General features: G+C 41.7%; 1 protein-coding gene across 7 annotated transcripts in view; it reads left to right on the top strand.

Annotated features, from left to right (window-relative positions):
- EVI5 (ecotropic viral integration site 5) overlaps positions 1–9,265 on the top strand; it is an 84,433-nt gene extending 75,168 nt beyond the window's left edge. For all 7 annotated transcript variants that reach the window (XM_075424920.1, XM_075424917.1, XM_075424914.1 and 4 more), the window contains one exon: positions 8,007–9,265. In XM_075424920.1, the coding sequence (XP_075281035.1) occupies positions 8,007–8,312 (306 nt within the window). In that variant the 3' untranslated portion in view covers positions 8,313–9,265. The remainder of the gene's footprint in view (positions 1–8,006) is intronic.
- The last annotated feature ends 6,829 nt before the right edge of the window (positions 9,266–16,094 follow it).

The raw sequence follows: 16,094 nt of genomic DNA, 5'->3' as shown, positions 1-16,094 counted from the left end.
AGAAACCAGAGTGGCTTTGGTAAGAAATGTGGGGGTGGCCATCTCTGCAGCTTTTCATATGGATTTCAGGGAAAAGAAGCCCATACAGTCCCTCTTGGCTGTTATCTTTCAAACAGTGAGTCCGTGGTATTAGGGCCTCTTCCTCAGGAGGGATAACAGTGATTGGGTAATGGGAGCAAGCAGAGTAAATGGGAGTTCCTGGATTCAGCATCTGTTTGGTCTGGTTGGTTTGGGCTTCTTGAATCATCAGTAATTTCCAAGAGTGATCGTTGTCTGGCAGTGCTCATGGCTGTTCTTTGTAAATTAATAATCCTAATTATGACTGCATTTATAGCTACGGCTTTAGAAAAAAAACGCTTCATGCTAACTGAAGTGAAACAGGAAATTCACTGACACTGAAATAAAAGCCACAACTTTTAGCTTTGTCCTAATACAGTTACAATGATAACACATTTCTAACTTAACATATCTTTTTCAAATTTATTTTTACATTTGTTAGAGAATATGTCACTTTCTAAACAAATGATATTGTCATATTATATGCAATATGTGTTGTTTACTTATTTTACCCATAGCCTTATTTTACACATAATCTTGAGAGCTATAAAAGTTGTCAGGAAGCTCTCAAACTATCCTCTGTCTTTTGCATATGATCCACATGTTTGGGCAAAAACTGTCTCATCGTTGAGGAAAATGAAGAATGTCTTTAAAGTTGGCTTGGTTTTGCATTAAACTTTTCCTTTATTGCAGGATAGATGAAACCATATTTAACCTTGTTTTGAATCTCAGACTTTTCAAAGATTGAGAAGCAATGGCTTTCATTAAAATGCTCTGATACAGTTCTGTCACAATGCATGCCTAGCAGTCCCTTTCATATAAGGAAGCTGATTCTGTTGGGGAACTTTAGAAACGCCATTTGCATTGTAGCTGTACAGCCATTAAACTTGCTAAGAATTGTTGTAGACGGTGGATTGCTAATATTAATTTCCGCAACTATTAGTTTAGCTCATGATGCCTCCATTTGTGCAGTGTTCGTGTTGCGATAGTTTCAGTATGAATGTGACTCACTGTGGAAGTACAACTGTATATTTTTAAAATGAGCTTCAGAGAGCTTAAGATATCTAAGGAGTTGCTTGTGTTCGTGGAAGTGAAAAAGTAGCATGAAAAAAAAAGTCTGCAACCTTAATGTTGTTCATTCTTTTTGTGTGCATGTGCAGAAATGCTTCTGCATTGTAGTGCCTACTGGGCATAATATTTTTCTGGACTCATATTTGTCTCCAAAAATGACAATGTATTTTCCATTAATTCAGTCTGAGATGCTGTGACTACTTCATTTTCTGAGACAAGCATTTTTCCAAAAGAAGTTACTGGGAGCTTTTTTAAAGCAGTGATAGAAGAAGTGATAGCATACTAGTGTATGCCTTAAACTGGAGTGATCTCATCACAATGGGAGAGGGTCAGCTGTAAGTAACGGTTGACTGTTAAGTGTGATAAGAGATCCTATTAGATTCGGTGGACTGGTAGTCTCAGGAATTTTTAAAAACTCCAATTAAATTGCTTTTATTCATGTTAAATGTGATTATAATTTAATAGATCATAACTCCATTTCTTAACTGGCTTGAAATTAGATTTTGACTTTTAAATCTCTCTTTTTGTGTTGCCAAGATGACAATGCTTTTTTGAATTATAGGACAGGTATTTGAAAATGCTTATGACTTGTTTTTTCTCAGCTAAACATGGTTAGATCATACTTTCAGCAACATTCTAGTTATCTTTTGAATCACATTTGGTTTTTAAGCAGGAAATCTTACGAAGACTTCCTACTCTTACTAAGGTGGAGACAAATAAAGAGGGAACTCTGATTTTTAGATTCCTTTTGCTATAACTAAAAACACTGAGAATTCAGTGTCTTTATTATTTAAATAAACATTTAGCATGCTGCCTTCTGTTAAAACCAGTTTCATTCACTCAAAGCAGGGGTCATATTTTTATCTGATTTTGATCTCACGTATGTATTGCTTGCTTATCCTATTGTGACTAGATTGAATATTTATTGGCAAGCTTTGTTAAAACTCTACTACTTCAGAACTGGGTAATTGTCAGGAATTAGTTACTGCAGCCTTTTAAAGGGAGCAGAAAGTAACACTTTAGTTTGATTTCTTTCCACCACTGAATTCCTAGCTTTAAAAAACCCTCAGTTTTCAACATAAAAATGTCTCCCAGAGCTTAAGTAGAACTCTTTTCATGAAGTCCCACTTGAAAATCTGACCTATATTCTCTTTAAAAAATCAAACAGGCTTAGAAATACAACTTGCTTGAAACTGACTAGCACCCTTGAAAGTATTCTATGATTCTATGATTTAACGTGGAAGAACTTCTGAACTGTACTAAAACTTCTAAATTTCTCTTTACTGTCTCTCCTTTATGCCTGGCTTGATGAGGCAGTCAGCATCAGGTAAGAAAGTTTATTCTGAGGTTCAAGGATATGATTGTTAGCCTTTTTTCAGCTCTTCTGAATTTGTGAAAGTATACTGTTACCTGTTAAGAGTATATACAATTAAAGTATTTTGATATGCTGACTAGTAGGATGTACAGTTTGTCTTCAAAATGCTGAATTTTGTAGGCACAAGGTGTATGAATGCAAACATTTTTACTAAGATTCTGTTCTTGATTCAACTGGCTTTTGAAGGGATAATGACAACGTACATTTTGGACAGATAATGTTATTAACAGTTTGAAATGTCCTAAAGACCATGTGAATGCGCTGCAGTGAAAACTGGGTTGAAGCTGCAGTCATCTAGACAATATGACCTGGATGTGAGAACTAAAAGCAAAACATGTGGGTTTACCGGACCTGGGTGTTTTATAGATATGATCAGATTTGAGATTCTTGCAAAACTGAAGCAGTAAGAAACAGCCAAAGTTCATTTGAATGTCACTTGTTGAGGTGACAGAGGTCTAATTCCCTTCACATGGAGGAGGGCTAGACTCACACCCGAAAGGCTTTAACCAATATTGGCTCTTTGTGCAAAAGAGAACAGAAGCGACAGACGCTGAGGTGTAAGTCCATACTCTGCTCAATGTGGCTGTAAGAAAAAGGACTGTTCTTTTTCCTTCAGGTGGAATGATAAGGACAGAAGAGAATGCGGAGGGGAGGGAGGAGGGGGTGTTTTGTCCCCCGAGTCCTTAGTTTGATTTCCCATTATCTTGATATGCTTGGCTACATGAATGACAAGATCTTGGCATAACACTTTACTTCCTACTTCAAGCTCTTTTTCTGTGTTCAAATAAAACACTTATCAGCAAGGATCTCAAGAAGTCTCCGTAAAAAAGGTGACATGAGCTTCAGTGTGAATAAAGTAATTCATCAATTGTGAAATCTAAGCTATACCTTCATGATGGCAAACACAGACTTTGTAGTTACAAATCAGGAAAGATATTTTTGAGTTGTCGGTGAGAGTCCTCTGACATCATTGGCTCAGTGTGCAGCAGCAGCCAAAACAGACAAGACAACGTTGGGCATCAACAGGAAGTATATTAAAAACAAAATAAAGGGGTTCATATTGCCACTACAAAACCTTGGTGCAGGTCTGGTCTCTACACCTAAAGATGGATGTAGAGAGTTTAAAGAAGGTCAGTAGGGAAGTTAAACAGCAACTAAAATGATCAGTGATCTTGAGCACTGCATGTTCTCGAGCAGCTAAAAGGGTTTGGGAGTCTTCTGTTTTGGAGAGAAGGCTGAGGGAGGTGTTATGATGTATGTTTCAGAATCATGACTGCAGAACTGCTTTTCACCACTTGTTCCTGCATTACTGGAATTCAGGGGCAATTCCTGAAACAAGCAGGAGATTAGTTTAAAACAAATAAAGGAATTTCTGCAACTTACTGCTACAGGAAGCTGTGGAGGTAGACAGCAAATAAAAAAAAGCAAATCATCAGTCATGGACAACTGGTCTATTAATGCATGCTGAAACAGCTAGGAAGAGATGCACTGTCATATCTACTACAGCAGTGTCTGGACAACTGAGTTGGGGACTTTGGAATATGAAGAGAATGGATTGCAAAAATTGGTCATATTCATATGCTTTCCCTTAAAAACAAAGCAACATGAAAGTCCTATTGTCACTTCCTGCTGGCAACAAGATATTAGGCTGATGGACCATTGCCCTGAGCCAGTAGGATACTTACATTCCCATCTTGAAACAAAGATACTGCTTTTTCTATTAGAAGTGCAGAGCCTGACTTGCTACACTGTAAAGTTATGTGAGAGTACAAAACTGTTCATTTTAAGAAACCTCTATTTTAGAGCCTTAGGCTGGCATTAGGCACTGATATCTCATCGCATTGGAGTGCGTGTTGTCTACAAGTTGTTCCAAGTGCTTTGAGAAGCCTTACAAAGCCTTTCTGCTGCAATAGAAATTGCAGATAATGGGGGTCCTTCAGAAATGCTCGTGAACAAATATTAGATTAAGGTGCTCCTGAAGTATCTTCAACTCTGAAACTACACAAAACTAAATAATGCACAGCTCTTCCCAACCTATTCTGTTGGGTACTTCTAATTTCTTGAAGATTAGTTGTTTTCGTCAGTGCTCATGTTTGGTTTTTTTTTTTTTTAAAAAAAAGGCAAATCAGATTCTACTGTCAACTGAAAAACAACTTGTTTAAAGTATTTTCAAGATTAAAGTGATAGATTTCTAATTGCAAAATAAAAGTAACATTCTGTTGAAGGCTAGGTTTTGTGATAAATTGAGGTACTACCATTTAATGTAAAGGCATTTGGATTCAGATAATAGCATTTACATTTTTAACAAGTGCAGTAATTTTGGCAGGTACAAAGTATTGCCATTTCTCAAACTCAGATGGCTGCCATAAGAACAGTAATAGGCATCCCACTGCCCATGCTTTTCACACATCACTGAATTGTAGTCTGTCATCCAAGTTGGAAGGGACCCTGGGAGGCCTCTAGTCCAACTGTCCACTCGAAACAGGATCAACACTGAATTCAAGGCAGGTTGCTTAGGGCTTTGTCAGTTAGGTGCTGAAACCCACTGAGGATGGAGAGTCTGCAGTCTCTGAACAACCTATTCTAATTAACTAGCCTCGTAGCAATTATTTGCCCTACACATTCAAACACAACCTTGTGTTTTGTGTTATGATCAATGTCTCCACCCTCTATTTCAGTGAAGAACCAGTTCTTTGTTACTTTAAGCCATAAGCTTCTGCCTCTTAACTCTCTTGGTGCATATCTACAGAATCTACTCATTAATATCTTGTACTGAGGAAGGAGTGAGGTAGCAAGTGCAGAATAGGACAGATGCGGTCTAACTAGTGCCAGATAAGAATTGGTTCCCATGATGTACTGGCTATGCTCTTGTCAATACAGCCTAGTACACTGTTAGCCATCGCCATTGCCTGGGGACACTGCTGATTCGTCTTTAGCCTCCTGTGTGTCTGGACCCCCATGTCCTCTTCAGCAGTGTTCCTATCCAGCCTGTTGATCCCCGTAATACAATTTCTATGCTACACTGTTTGTCTGTGCTTCAGGCAGAGATGGCCGTTTTTCAAGCAGGCAGAGAAGTTATGGAACTATATGACCATTGATACACTTGTTGCATATATTCTCTACAGTACATTCATGTTTCTTCCTAGCAGTCTGGTTCCCCTTGGATGTGAGGAGTACTTGAGAAAAAGAGCAGGCAAGTATAAAGTTGCAAGTCAAAGTGTTTCTGGAAGGTCACAGATTGTGCATCCCTTTATAAGCATAACAAAAAATAACACACTGTTTTCCCAGAGTCACTTTAGAAATTGGTGACAGCTGTGTCTGTTCATGATTTTTTCACCAACAGCATTTTCCACAGACTCTGATGTTTGGAAAGGCTATTGTCTAAAACTGTGAAGCCATGATTTTGTCATGTTGCCTAAATACGTTTATCTAAAGGTATCATGTTTTGAAGCCTTCAAGAAAACAGTTGAGGTCATTGGCTTGGCTTTTTGAATGTTCAAAGCAGCTAACATTGAGTATCAGCTTTATAATATCAGGTAAACCAATGGCTTGACTGCGCAGACCTAAAAGCATGTCATTTCTTATCCTAATATGAAATTTGTAGTCACTTGTACAGCAGAGCTTTTTTCTGTGGTGAGGGTGAAGAGAGATTGTTGGGTTTGGTGGTGTTTTGGTGTGTTTTGTTTTCTTAGTGACTAAAATTGATAGCTGTTTTGGAAACTTCATGTGGCAGCTAATCTGATTGTATTGCAGGATATTTTTAGGGATAATATTTCTAAATAACACAAGAATCTTTGTATCTAGGTACATAAGCTAGGAAAAATTATTTATTCCACATACGTTACTGTTCAGTATCTAATATTTGGCGTAAGCTGATTTCTCTTACATCATGAACTATGCTGTGCAAGTGTTGAACTTTTTGTTTTGCGTGCCTTTACACAAGCAGATTCCTCATGAAGCAACTACAGCCTGTGTATATGTGAAGAAAATGAAAACAAAGAACATTAGGATGTGTAGTTACAACCAAGGTTTAGATCTACAGCATGTACCCATACTCCTAACAGGAATGTTTTGATATATATTAAAAGCTGGAGCTTTTACATGCTGTTAACATCTGATTTGATGGCTTCTATCATGGTTGACTCTTGTGATTTTTTTTCAACCCCTTGTTTATTCTCATTTTTTGCACAAGCCCATGGTAAGTACAGAGATTCCTTCTTCCCCAAATGGACAGGTAAAATCTTCTATTGGTGTCAGTAGCAAGGACCTACACGTACGTTTATTTATCAGAGTGAATATTGCTTCAGATTTCTGAAACATCAAATAGATTTGTGTAAAGAAGTTCTTCAGATTTTTTTTATTCTTTCTATTTTCCAGGTGTCTGTTACTGTGAAAAGTTGCTTACTAAATAGCGCTTGGTGCATCTTCCTTTTTAAGGTTCCAGAGTGACATTGGGAAGTTTCTGTAATGCATTTTTAATGGTTTTCTGCATCCCTAGGATTTTTTATCTTAATACTCCTAGACTGTCAAACTGACCCTGAGGTAGTTGCTACTAAAAGCTAGCAAAAGTGAAATTAAAATGAACAAACAAACAAAACACCCAAAAAACACAACTCGGGAATGTCTTCCGTGAGTTGCAGTTATTTTCACTACGTTAACGGGGTACTCGCCAGACTTCAGAGTTTGAGCTCTAGGTTTTACTTTTGAATAGCTTGGATGCATGGATGTAATAGTTTATCACTCTGTGGTGCATTTTGAATTAAAATGTTGTATCAGTCCGTGGTCTGACAATAATTTTTCTCTTGGTTGATGTTTTCTTAAAATTGAAACTACTATCTCTTTATACCATACAAAGAGAAATTTGTCTCATACTTCTTGATCTGAAATCTCATTGGATCTGAACTAGATAATGAAGACACTTGATCTTGCAATGTAGACCGAACTAAGAATATTCTCTGTTTGTTTGGTTTTTTTCTGTGGCTGTGTGAAACAGGCAATATTCACTTGAGACTGTGGTCTTTGGGACTGGGGAAGGGCTTTTGTCAAGTGAGAAGTTAGGTGATAACGGAAAGAAGGGAGCTGTGAAAGTAAGATGTGAAGGCCAAAAGTGCTGTCAATACAAATAGACCCCTCTAGAAAACTAACTATAAACCATCCTTGTGGGGATATTAAAGATGTAGCCTGGAGGAATCTGTCATTAGTGATTCTAGGTACCTTGATTATTCAGCCTTAAAACTGAAATACTCTGGGGGTGGAAGGAGAATTTTGGAAAATTACAAGTACTATTTAAGACATTCTTTCAAGGTCTCTGCTTGAGCAGCCTGAAAGACTTTGTTCTGATTCCAGCTGAGTTTTGAAGTGATCATCAAATGTAATACTTCTAGAATTAGCATTTAATTTAATCCAGTAAGGGTTCAATGAGACACTTCTTGGAGCTGTGAGGGTTTTTTACTGCTGGATTCTTCAGCTCTGATAAACTGTTAACTTCTGCTTTTTCTAACAGATCAAATGTCTAAAAGGCCAGAGAGACTTCTCAGACCAACCCACTTTTGATGGGATTCACATTGTCAACCATTTCACAGGAGATGATGAATCATTTCATTCTTCTGATGAAGATTTTATAGCTAACTCCATACAGGAGAGTGGGGTGAGCTTTCGTCTACACAGGAGGACTGGTCAGATGGCTTTGGATCACACAGTTGTAGACAGCAGTGACAGTGATACCGAGGAAAGTGCCCTTCAGACTGGGAATTCAGATAAGATGGTTTGCAAGCAGAGAAGAATGGAATCTTACTCTACTACTGTGTAATTATCACTGTCACTAGCATTGAAGACTTTCATATTTCTTTAAGAGTGAAATTGTCAGATAACTGAAACTATCCAGCAGCTGGTTTAAATAACTATTCAATGTGGTCTGGCCTGTGGTAAAAATATACATGTACTGTCTATCTGCCTTCTCTCTTTGCCAAATCTTGCTAATGACATGCCATTGCCATAAAACAGGCTGGGAAGAAGTTGATGTATGACAGTTCTGACAGTATTACTGAATGTTCCTTGGTTTAGAAACTGCAAATATATTTCTTTAATGCATAAGAACCGTTTTTGCTGTTCACAAACACAGGAATTATTTTTCTCAAAAGAAATTGCTCTTATGCAATATTTTATGCTCTGAACAAACGTGTATATTTTACATTGTTATCCATTTGTGATCAGGATGGACCCTAGTAAACCATCTGATCATGACACTATATATATAATTATCTTGTACTTCTTGATTACTTTGGTTTTTACTAAAGTTATTGGATGCACACAGAAGGCTTGAAAGAGGAGTCTTCATCGGTATTACTTCATATGCAACTAATGGTCACTAATGTCATAAAGGTGTTTTTCACCATTTTCACTTAAATCTATGTGCATCTGCCTTTGATGTTGCTAAATAACTGGTCTGAATATATTAATTACAGTAATGTTTATTTTGTACATATTTATATATCTACACCAAGCTGAAAATGTACATTACACCATTTTATATGAGGAATGTAAATGTTGCAATATTACAGTCTCTGGTATTCTAACATGAAAATGAATTCTGTATATACACACTAGAAATTAATTACTAAATAAAGGCTAAACACTAACTTTCAGTTTCAGCCTAGCTACACTAACAGGTTCATGTTGGAAATGCTTGTTCAAAACACTATTGACTGAAATCTTTTACCTTCATATATATGTAATGAAAATAAATTTTTCATGATTTAACAAGGTTGCAACATTTACTGTTTAGTCACTTCTAAGCTCCAGCCCTTGGTTACCGTATAGTTACTTGCTGGCTCTAGGTTAGAGTGGTAGTTCAAATAAGGTGAAAAATTATTCACTTCTTACAGTTAGTTCTAATGAAGGCATGGTCAGTACAGTGAAAATATGTAAGTTCAGTCCTCTTACAGTTTTATGTTGCAGAGGCAGTAAGAGCCAAGCTAAGCATTCTGCTTTCACACTGTCCTGAAAATTGAGATCCAGTAAAATGGCCCTAGTTTCTTGAACAGAACAGATATTCTACTGTTGTCATATGAACACTCACTTGCCTTCTCAGACACATGCTAGTCAAGAATATTCTTAATGGCAGCTATTATTGCCATCTTACCTAATTAAACAATCCATAAGATGTGTTTGCTAGCAGTGTTTGCAACTGTTCTATTAATAAAAAAAAGCTGCAATGCACAAGTTGGTACTGATAGTCAGCACGTTAACTATCTTGCTACCTATGAGAAGCAGCGTAGATGTTTAAAATTGCAAAAATGTGGAAGCATACTACTTGATGCATCTGCTAGTCCTGTTAGGCATTTCCTTCATTTTGAATGTGTCCTTGGAAAGAAACAGCACAACTGAGGAGATAACAAATGTTCAAAGAATGACAGGGAAGGCTGCATGGAAAAAGCATGTTCTGGGCCTCTCAGTGTTATCTGCCCAGGTGCAATTTCATTTAAGTCTTAAAGCAGGTGGGTGACAAATTCCAAGTTACTGATTTCTGCAGCTCCTGACTTGTTTCAGTAATGCTGCAGAATTTCCCCACATACCACCAGTGAATACATAGTTCCCAGTATAGCCTATGGAAACTGCCATTTGTGAGGCAGATTAGTTGACTGATTCTGATCCCTGTTGGAAATTTTATGTGTGCAAAACCAAATCAGCAGCACTTTTGTTCACTATCAAGTAACAGCTGCCTTTTTTCCTTCCAGTGAGCATCTGGTAACTTATGTTTGCACCTGGATAATTGTTGCCCAAGAGGATAGGTGACGAATGTCTTGTTGCCTGTCATCAATACCAGCTGCAATTGTCTCTTAAAGGTAATGTTCTGTAATAAGTGGCAGGAGCAAAATTCAGTTGGAGAGCCATAAAAATCCTGTCTGTTTGAACAGTGAAGTGTTATGATTTTGCAATAACTGCCTTACTGTTCAAGTGATAGCAAATGAGATTCGTTGGCAAGGGTTATTTCCTGAACTTTTGTGGTTGTAAAGTATGCTAATAGAATAAATACTGATATGATACTGAATAACGCATAAATAAAAATATTAAGGGAAAAGCAAAAGTCCGTATCTAACTAACTGCATCTCTTCAAGTGATGAAGTTGAAGAACGTGTTGTGGTTTCAGAAGACTTAGTTACAGAATATCGCAGGAAGAAAACCTAAGAGAGGCTGTTCAGAACCATCCTGTTTTTTCTGCAACTATTCTGCTAAAAAAATGACACTGATCTCTTTGCCTATATGTATTATAATTTGAATATGCACCAGAATAGTGTGAAATCATCAACAGCATAGGCAATATATTTACTAATGTGTCAATAAATAAAGTGTATTAGTTATGCTATACACCATGACCTTCTAACAAACATTGCTGGTCTCTGAGATTTGCTCTTCCATGCAGGCTGTGAGAGCTCAATGCAAATGCTAAAAGCATGTAAAAATGAAAACTTAAGATTCTTGAATGCTGCAGCTGAGAAGACAGGTGAAATAGGGAAGCGGGATGCCCTGCTATATACAAAGTTTCCGTGTAAATTACTTTTTAATGTTGATAGTGAAAATGGTTCTGCTCTCCCAACCTGATAATCAAATGTCTTCACTAGCTAGAGAAGCCTCAATATTTAGGTTAGGCTTATGGGAGTTAATATTTTAGGTCCGAATAGAATTTATGATTAGATTTCTTTTTACTTCAGTAATTTCATTTCACGTATTAGAAGTTTGTAACAGTTGTGTAAAATTGGGAACATGACTAGTTGGGACAAAGTACATCTGTGAAGTTAAGAAGCACGTAGTACATTCACAGCTCAACAACTATTTGTTCATGTTTTGACAAAATGCAGGCCTTATCGACATACATATCCATAAAGTAGTATTTTCCACTAGATTCAATTTTCAATTGTATGCACAATTTCCTGTATTATTTTAACTAAAATAAATTGGTATGAAAGTGATTAAATGAAGTATCCACATAGGCATTTGCATAAATTTAACAAAACCACTTTGTAAATCTTGTACTATTGAACTTTAATCAGTACTCAGCCCTTTTGTGGAACCGCAACACAGATGGAATTGTGTGTTTCTCTGGGGTTTTTAGTGTAATCAGTGCTCTGTATTGGAGACTATGCTAGCAACTTAGTGAAACTTGACAACATTTGTATTTTAAGCTAGAATGACCTAAACATATGTTAGCATAAAAATATCCACATTTTAGACTGGATGTGGTGCTAATTCCCTTACCTGTAGAGGCTCCAAAAAATGTAACTCATCTTGGTGGAAGGTAGAGGATAACGCAAATACCCTAGGAAAGCCATTAGGCTAGTCCTGGAAACTAAAATAAAGAATCGACCTATAAAATAGAGGTTAGTACAACCTAAGTGGAAACTAGTGTTATGTTTAATAATGCAGTGCTACTGACTCTATGTGTATTGAGAGAGAAGAGGAAAGCTGTGCATTTCTAACGTATTTCTGGATTTAATGAAGTTAATTTTTGTTCTGTGAAAGACTTTTATCAGTATAATTGCACCAATATGATTTTTGTAATTCTCAAAGTGTTTTGGTTGGGATTTTGTTCTTTTGGATTTTTTACAAGCTAGCTCAAGACATAAGAAAAATCAGTGAAACACATTTATGCAGTAGCTCATAGATTCTGAATGATGGCGTGAAAAGCACACAGTAAATTGGCTTTCAACATAACCTCTCTATAGCATGAAGTTTCAGCTTCAGAGTGGAGAAAATATGCATGCCTACACATACATGGACACTGATTGACCAAGATGTAGCTGCTAGATCCAAGATACAACAGCTTAATATCCTCCATTTCCAGGAATTAATACCTCATTTCACAATTGTGAAAAGCTAAAGCAATGTGGCATACTCTTAGAATTGTATGCTGTTGCAGAAGTGACTGAAATTTCTAGCATCCCACTATGAGAACTAGAATTCCTGAGAGCATTTTGCATATTCTACATTCTGTAACCGTTTGATTCAACTTTCTTCTGTTCGTCATGGAGGTAAGTTCTGGGTCCCCTCCCTCCCAAAGCTGGAATCCCTCTTTTCATCCCAGCTTTCAACACCACAGCCTACTGTCACTTTCCTTCTCCAGTTTGTGCTCAAGAGTGATCATTACTTTTCTAATCTGCTCTGAGAGCAGCAGAAGTTACTTTGGTTTCCTCAGCGATCCGAAAAACTGCTATCAAAATCACTGATTAATGTCTCACGTATTTACAGCAAATGTAAAGGAGAAACATAAAGAAGGCAGCGAGAAGATGGGGAGGGGGATAAAAAATAAGCAAGATATGTTAAAAATATTTACAAAAAAGTTATTTAAAAAAAAATAAAGTACGCACTTCCCAGCAGAATGCACAGTGCTACAAGTTCTAACAGCTTCTCACAGTGAAAGTGTTTGGGATAACTCATCTCTGGTTCTTCCACTTTAAAGTGTGTATATTACTCACAAGTTCCCCACAGAATCACCCTCTTCGCTGCCTTCTCCCAGTCTTGACTTCCACACACAAGAAACTGCTGCTCTTCCCCTGTGTACCAAGCAGCTAACTTGTCAAATTCTGTTCTTCAAATCCTTCCTCCTGTTACAAAGTGTCTCATCACTTCTAAACACGAAGATCTCATCTCCATCCGGTCACCTCTGGTTTCTTATCTGATGTCTTCTTAGCTCTAATGGTGACATCAGGCAGCTGCTGTGAACAGAATTCGGTTGAGTAGCTCTTCCGTCTTAAGTACCACTACAATGTAATCCCACACTAGTTTAAACCTTTCATTTATTCCCCTCTTTCGTCACTGCAGGGTAATGATCACGTACTTTGCATTGCATTCAACTGTATCTTACCAAGTTTTTATGTTCGAGTATCACACTCGCTTTGGGGGAATGAGCGCTTTTAAAACCCAGCCCCAGCCCCCATTCCCTACCCTTTACATGAGTTACCTCCCGCTGCCAACCCAGGACCGCTGGCTTTTGGCTTTTTCAGGCTGGAATGCAGAATACTCGGTATTGTCACACGGCTCTTTGCAGTGTCCCGTGACGGCCACTGCATACAGAAGACCACCTTAAGGGTTACCGACCTGCGGCACACAGGTCACACCATAAACCAAGAGTAAGAGCTTAGTCCCATCACCTCTGTTCAGCGTGCAGCTACTACAGACAGTGAGCGCCTCTCGGGGGTGGAAAGAGCCCTGGGACAACGACTCTGGGAGGCTAAGGAGTGGAAATCGCCCTCAGGTCCCACCTACGGACGGCAGCAGCTGCAGCACTTTTCTTTCTGCCCCTTGCTCTGCAGAGATAGCAACCCAGCGATATTTCTGGGTTACGAGATAAAACGCGTGAGGGGCGATTTCCAGATAAAAAGGGCTGCAAGTCCACAAGATGCAAAAATCCCGTGCACTATAGCCCGAGCCGGGGCCGGCAAAGCCCCGGGAGTGGGAGGGGAGGCACTCGCGTGTGCAGAGCGGCCGACAAAGGGCCGCCGCGGTCAGCTCTGGTCCGCTCCCCCCTCCCGGCGAGGTGGGCGGCGGGGGCTCCCCCGACGGCTCCCCTCAGCGGGGTGAGGGAGCACGGGCCGCTTCCCGCCTCGCCCGGCCTCGCGCCGCCGCCCGCGGGCACGTGGCGCAGCAGCGCCCGCGCGCACGACGCGGCCCGGCACCCGGCGCAAGCGGCCCGGCGCGGCGGGGAGCTCCCGGCCCCCGGCAGCGCCGGCCTGTGCCGAGGCCCGGAGCCCGCCGCGTCCCGGCCGCGCGCCTTCCGGGGCCAGAGCTCCGGCGGGACCCTCGGGTCGCCCTCGGCACGGCTCGGCGGGCAGCGCCCGCCTTCGCTTGCCCCATCCTCGCCGGCGGAGCGAAGCCCATCGCCCGCCCCGCCGCAGAGCCGGGGAGGCAGGGCGCACGGCGGGCACCAGCCGGCTGCGCGCACCGCGGCACCGGGCCGTCTGCGCACACGTTCTCCTCGGCGCTCTGGGAGGCCGCTGTCTGCTCCCGCGCTCGCGTGGGAGCTCACGCCGAATCACGCACTCGCTCGATTCACGCGTTGGATAGCGCGGTTGCTGCTGCCTTGGTGTAACGAGGCCAGGAGGTCTGTGCGCGCTGATACGGTAATTCGGTGATGTTGTCTGCTGCTTTCGCTACGCGCGGCCGAAGCGCGGCGCGGCAAGGAGATCGACGGGCGGTTAGTTTGCCCTCCTGTTTCAGAGCTAAACGAGAAAGATTGTCTAGCAAAAAGTCGCGAACGGTGAGTCAACGAAGACGCGTACACGAGAAATTACACCGACTTGTTCTAATCCGGTTATTTCTACTGATTCCAGTATTTATTTTTAAAGATGACGGCGTAAATGGTTTTCAGAGTAACCAACCAAAGGCGCAGCGAGGCGACTGCGGTACGCAGATGCCGTGAGCAAAACTGCTGCGCCCAGCACCAGGAACTTTCCGGCAATAATGAAGGTGTTAAGGGCGCTGTGTCGGCCGTGTTCTTCAACTTCCTTTTGTGTCGCTACTGAAGCACCACGCAAAACGTTGGACAGTTTTTTTCGTGGCGGCATCTGCTTGCTTAGTTAGATTTTGGGAAGTCAGGTTAATCCTATGTTCCGCAGGGGCTCACGGGCACAAAGTGACTAATTTTTCCGTGAATACTTCGGGGGTGGGGTGGCGGTGAGGAAAAGCACCTGTTCCGCAAAGCCAGCATGTTCCCGGGCGTGTTGGGAGGCTGAAGTCTGCCTCGCCCGACGTCAGTCTCTCTCAGCCTCGGCCGTTTCTGAACGGGAAATGGTGTTGAGCCTCGACTCGCTCGCCGCAGAGCCAGCCGTACTGCGGGCGGCCCTGCAGTCATCGAAACCAAGCTGTTGGTGGCCCGAGACGTCCGAGAGCGCAGCCCAGAACCGCCTCGGAAAGATACCGAAGGCCCGAGCCGGTTTTCCTGGCTGCGTCAGGAATCCGAGGCTAGACCCGGGAAACCGCGTTTTTGGGTCGGGAGGTGTGTGTGCAGGCGGGCGAGCCTTCTCCTCTCTGTAGAAAGGAGCCGGCTCCCCGGCTGCGCAGCGCGGGGGTCCCCGCGGGTGCGGGCGGTGCGGGGCGCTGCCTGCCGCGGACCCCCGCTACGGCGCCGGCCGCCGGCGCCCGCCGCACCGACCGCCCCCGCGCTAGCAGCCTGCGCACCGGCACGCCGGCGAGGAAGGCGACCGCTTCCCTCCCGCCTGGCCCCGCTCCTCTTTCGCGTTCACGTTCGAACCGCCCTCAAGCTACGGCGGCCACCGTGCGCCGGGGAGGGGGGGCGGTGGGGGATCTCGCCTACCGCTTCTATATTTAACCATTACCTAAATCCGAAGGGAAATGACCAAACCTCGAGGCTTGGGTCTTAAGGTATTTTCAGCGCCGTTGGGCGTATTTATCCCAAAAGAGTTTTCCACAACAAGTTATTTCCAATCTAGGGGAGGTCTCCGTCGCCTAGCGGCGCGTCCCCCCGCTCCCGGGCCGGGGGCCGGGGCGTGGCGCGGGGCCGGCTCGGCGGGGCGGGCGCCGGCTCCTCCGTCCCCTGTCCGCCCTGAGTCAATCTGTGTTTTGAATCTGTGACTTG

Source organism: Opisthocomus hoazin, chromosome 6, assembly GCF_030867145.1.
Source record: "Opisthocomus hoazin isolate bOpiHoa1 chromosome 6, bOpiHoa1.hap1, whole genome shotgun sequence".
In the NCBI taxonomy this organism is placed as follows: domain Eukaryota; kingdom Metazoa; phylum Chordata; class Aves; order Opisthocomiformes; family Opisthocomidae; genus Opisthocomus; species Opisthocomus hoazin.
The sequence above is the reverse complement of the archived record's forward strand: the minus strand, read 5'-3'. Positions and strand labels throughout refer to the sequence as shown.